We start from the raw sequence: 4,429 nt of genomic DNA on the forward strand, positions 1-4,429 counted from the left end.
GTGCGCTTTATGAGCGGCATTTTGTTGCAGAGTGCGTTTCAAAAGCCAGTTTATCAAAAAAATTCTCGGAATATAAACGCGCTTTAAGCGGTATTTTAAACAGTGTCCTTTGCTTCATTGGTGCCATAAAATTCAATTCAATCGCGCTTTTGACTGAGATTTCACGAGTTTTTAATCATCAGCGTGCGCTTTATGAGCGGCATTTTCTTGCAGTGTGCGTTTCAAAAGCGCGTTTTTCAAAAAAATTCTCGAGATAGAAACGCGCATTAAGCAGTATTTTAAAGAGTGTCGTTTGCTTCCTTGGTGCCCTAAAATCCAGTTCAATCGCGCTTTTAACTGAGATTTTACGAATTTTTAATCATCCGCGTGCTCTTTATGGGCGGCATTTTGTTGCAGAGTGCGATTCAATAGCGCGTTTTTCAAAAAAATTCTCGAAATAGAAACGCGCATTAAACAGTATTTTAAAGAGTGTCCTTTGCTTCATTGGTGCCCTAAAATCCAGTTCAATCGCGCTTTTAACTGAGATTTTACGAATTTTTAATCATCCGCGTGCGCTTTATGGGCGGCATTTTGTTGCAGAGTGCGTTCGAAAATCGCGTTTTTCAAAAAAATTCTCGAGATAGAAACACGCATTTTAATAGCGTCCTTTGCTTCATTGGTGCCCTAAAATCCAATTCAATCGCGCTTTTGACTGAGATTTTACGAATTTTTAAGCATCCGCGTGCGCTTTATGAGCGGCATTTTGTTGCAGAGTGCGCTTCAAAAGCGCGTTTTTTAAAAAATGCTCGAGATAGAAACGCGCATTAAGCGGTATTTTAAAGAGTGTCCTTTGCTTCATTGGTGCCGTAAAATTAAATTCAATCGCGCTTTTGACTGAGATTTTACGAATTTTTAATCATCCGAGTGCGCTTTATGAGCGACCATCGGTTGCAGGATGAGTTTCAAAAGCTTGTTTTGAAAAACCGTATCGAGATAGAAACGCGCATCCAGCGGTGTTTTAAAGAGCGTCATTTTGGTCAATGGTGCCCTAAAATCTAGTTCAATTACGCTTTTGGCCGAGATTTTACCGATTTTTGAGGGACAACCTCGCAAAACTAGTAGTTTTTTTGAAATCTTGGCATTTTGTGTGAAAATTGCCCACACTTTTCAAGCGGTGTTTTACTCTCTAAATATACCTTTTAGTTCTCCTCCAAGTGCCGTAAACACCAAAGCTCCAGCTCAATCTGTTTCTGAGATATGAGCAACAAGGTAGCGAAAAACATAATAATTTGGCTTCAACTCAAACTTACTTAAATGTCTGATACTGAAATTTCGCTTTTTGGGAGAAAACTGCCGCAATTTCCCAACAGAAGTTTCATTTACTGGATTGATTGTCTAATTCACTATCCAAAAGTGAACTAATGTTTGAGGCAATTCCGAAATCAACCGCGCAAAATTAAAAGTTTCCTTTAATATTTAGCTTTTTGCATGAAAACCGCCAACGGTTTCCAAGTGTTTTTAAATGGCGTTTTTATTCCTCTATCCAGTGGTGCAGAAATTAACGCCCCACCTCAATTTATCTCTGAGAAATCAGCAAAAAAGTGTCGAAAAACATGAAATATTGGCCTAATCTTGAATAATCTAAGTGTGTGTGATGCAAATTTCGCCGTTTGTCTGAAAACTTCCACTTCCTAGCTGAAGGGCTTTTAATTCCCAATCCAATGAGAGGAAAAAAACGAACTTTGTAACTCTATTTGTCACGAATAACATCTTTAAATGTTCTTGTCTTGTTTCTCTTCTTGTCTAAAATCCAATTCTTAATTTAAACTGCACCAAACTCCTTTTATTACATATTAAAGTCAACTTTCTTGGAAAATTTTCGAGGCCTCATACCAAAAAAACCTTCTCTAATGATTCATGCCATCAAAGCCCTTTTCAGTTAAAAAAAATGTTGCAGATGCGAAAAAACCTACCTTTAACTTCCTGCCCCACAGGAGTACAAGCGCCTTTATCCAACATGCAATTCATGTAGAACTTCATCAGACGATCACTGTGCAGAATTTCGTCTACATCTACATTGTCGTACTTGGTGGTATATCGATCTTCAGCGTGAGGCTCACAGGAAGCGATTGCGATACTCAAAAATAGCGTTTTTTCAAAAAAGCGCATTTTGTGCTGATGAACTTGCAGGCAGAGTGCGGGGTTTTGAGCAGGGCTCGTTTAATTTATAGGAATTAAACCCATTAAAATGTCTGCAATTTCAATGCAATGATAATTGGGCGAAAGTGTGCCATTTGCATAATTGCAGCTCTGCATAAAAATGCAATTTTTGTACATCTCAGCTTGTAAAACTGTGCTAAATTATCCATTAATTACTCTATGCAAATCAAATTGGTAATAATGACTCAAAAAAACACCACACAAAGTTGAAAACCTCGTATATCAATAAAACCCTCAGTTGGGCATTTTAAATGACAATTCCTTCTTTTCTGAGTTCATCTGAGTACTTGCTCAAGTAGTTGCCAGCTGGGTCGTATTTGGCCTGCAACTCATTGAACCATCCACGTTTGTTCTTCAGTAGATGAGTGATGATCTTTCTGCTGCCATTCCTTTGAGCTTCGCTGCATTTCGAACAATCGGACTGTAGAGCGTCAGGCAAATGCACTAGAAAAACCCAAACGTTAATAGTTTAGAATTAGAAAATTTTCCAGTCTGAAAGTGGAATTTTCAAAGGCTTAGAATCGCAATTTAATGAAGTTATAAATATGCCTAATTGATCGGGTTACATTAGCCGTATGGTGGGACAAGTTCATTAAGAAAACGAGTTGAGCAACCGTTTCAACTTGACTCAGAAAGTGGAATCTGTTCTTGAACCAGTTGCGAAGTCGATGTCCTCCGAAAGACATGAACTTGCCAAGTGCAGTTCTGCTGGAATTTTTCATTCAAGCGCATAGCAATAAATTTTTTTAATTTCAAATGAAACCATGTGGCTTTTGAATCAATTATTGCAAGCAAAGTAAATGGAGCGGGCGGATAAGGAAATTTTTAAACTGCGGGTTTATCCGCAATTGCTAGAATATTTTAATTTCACTTGATAAAACCCCACTTTAAATTTTACCTCAGCGACTTTAGATTCCGGGAAACATCAGTTGTTGTGTAAAATGTGAAAGAAAAGAGCGCTCAGTGCTCAAGAATGCTCAAGAATGGAATAAAACCAGAACATTTTGAAGACAATTCAGCAAGGGCTGATTTTTTCGACACTAAACAAAGTGCAGACGTTGGAAAAAAAATTGCATGTTTTACATAATTGAACAGGAATTTTTGCAGACATCAATCCGTATTTTTGCGTAATTTCTTGCCAGTTCTAGTCACTTTAATTTTTATCAAAGATTCGATTTGGCCTAAAAGGTCACTTCAAACCACCAGAAATAATTGCAAACTTTTTTCATCTAAAATTTCTATGGGTCAAATTGTGGCAGGAAACACAAGTTTTTACTAGTGAAGGGACTTCGACAAATTCTGCTCGTTTTTTCGACAAAGTTTTTCGAAGCAAGCGCCAATTTTTTAAAGAGCTTCAATGTGGCAAAAAACGCAAAAATTGGAAAAATGTATTGCTTTTACCGAACACTGTGTTGACCTGAAATTTTTACAGTATTTGTATCAGACATCAGGCTGTTTTTTGCGTAATTTCCTGCTATTTGCTGCCACCATAATTTTTTTTAAAGCATCAACTTGGCCTAAAACGCCACTTGAAGCCACTGGAAATAATTGCAGGATGTTTTTTCATCTAAAATTTTTATGAGCCTAATTGTGGCTGCTTGACTATACGAGTGCGAAATTTCCAGCAATTTCACCAAAGCGCTGATTTTTAGAGGCTCCAATGCAGCAGCAAACACAAGTTTTCACTACTCAAGACAATTCGAAAAAATATGCTTGATTTCCCGACTTAATAGTTGATTGGAAAAATGTGCGTGATTGATTAGATATCAAGAAAAATTTCTGCCAAAATTCCCGAAGTTTCAAGCAAGCGTTAATTTTTTCAATAGCTCTAATGTGGTAAAAACCGCAGCTTTGACTCCAAAAAAATATTGACCTTAATGTCGAAAACACAATGGTGTTTGGGAGTTTTTGCGGAAAAATTATCCAATACTTCTGCGGAATTTTCAGCAATTACAAACAAGCCCTGATTTTTAGATGCTCCGATGCAGCAGCAAACACAAAGTTTCACTACTCAACACAATTCGAAAAAATACGCTCGATTTTACGACCTAATTGTTGCTTGGAAAAATGTTCGTGAATGATTAGACATCAAGAAAAACTGCTACCAAAATTCCCGAAGTTTCAAGCAGTGTGTTTGGAAGTTTTTGCGGAAAAATTATCCAATACTTCTGCGGAATTTCCTGCAATTTCACCAAAGCGCTGATTTTTAGAGGCTCCAATGCAGCAGCAA

At 37.4% G+C, this 4,429-nt stretch overlaps 2 protein-coding genes across 2 annotated transcripts in view; both read right to left on the minus strand.

Annotated features, from left to right (window-relative positions):
- Positions 1–2,340, minus strand: part of LOC125504935 (ejaculatory bulb-specific protein 3-like) — a 4,389-nt gene extending 2,049 nt beyond the window's left edge. Inside the window, exon 1 of the mRNA XM_048667707.1 lies at positions 1,953–2,340. Coding sequence (XP_048523664.1) covers positions 1,953–2,148 — 196 coding nt within the window. The 5' untranslated portion in view covers positions 2,149–2,340. The remainder of the gene's footprint in view (positions 1–1,952) is intronic.
- A 62-nt stretch (positions 2,341–2,402) lies between these two features.
- Positions 2,403–4,429, minus strand: part of LOC109536276 (ejaculatory bulb-specific protein 3) — a 76,252-nt gene continuing 74,225 nt past the window's right edge. Inside the window, exon 2 of the mRNA XM_048667706.1 lies at positions 2,403–2,643. Within this exon, the coding sequence (XP_048523663.1) occupies positions 2,447–2,643 (197 nt within the window). The 3' untranslated portion in view covers positions 2,403–2,446. The remainder of the gene's footprint in view (positions 2,644–4,429) is intronic.

The sequence above is a fragment of the Dendroctonus ponderosae genome, unplaced genomic scaffold, assembly GCF_020466585.1.
Source record: "Dendroctonus ponderosae isolate FM_Combo_2020 unplaced genomic scaffold, Dpon_F_20191213v2 Dpon_F_20191213_6, whole genome shotgun sequence".
Lineage (NCBI taxonomy): Eukaryota > Metazoa > Arthropoda > Insecta > Coleoptera > Curculionidae > Dendroctonus > Dendroctonus ponderosae.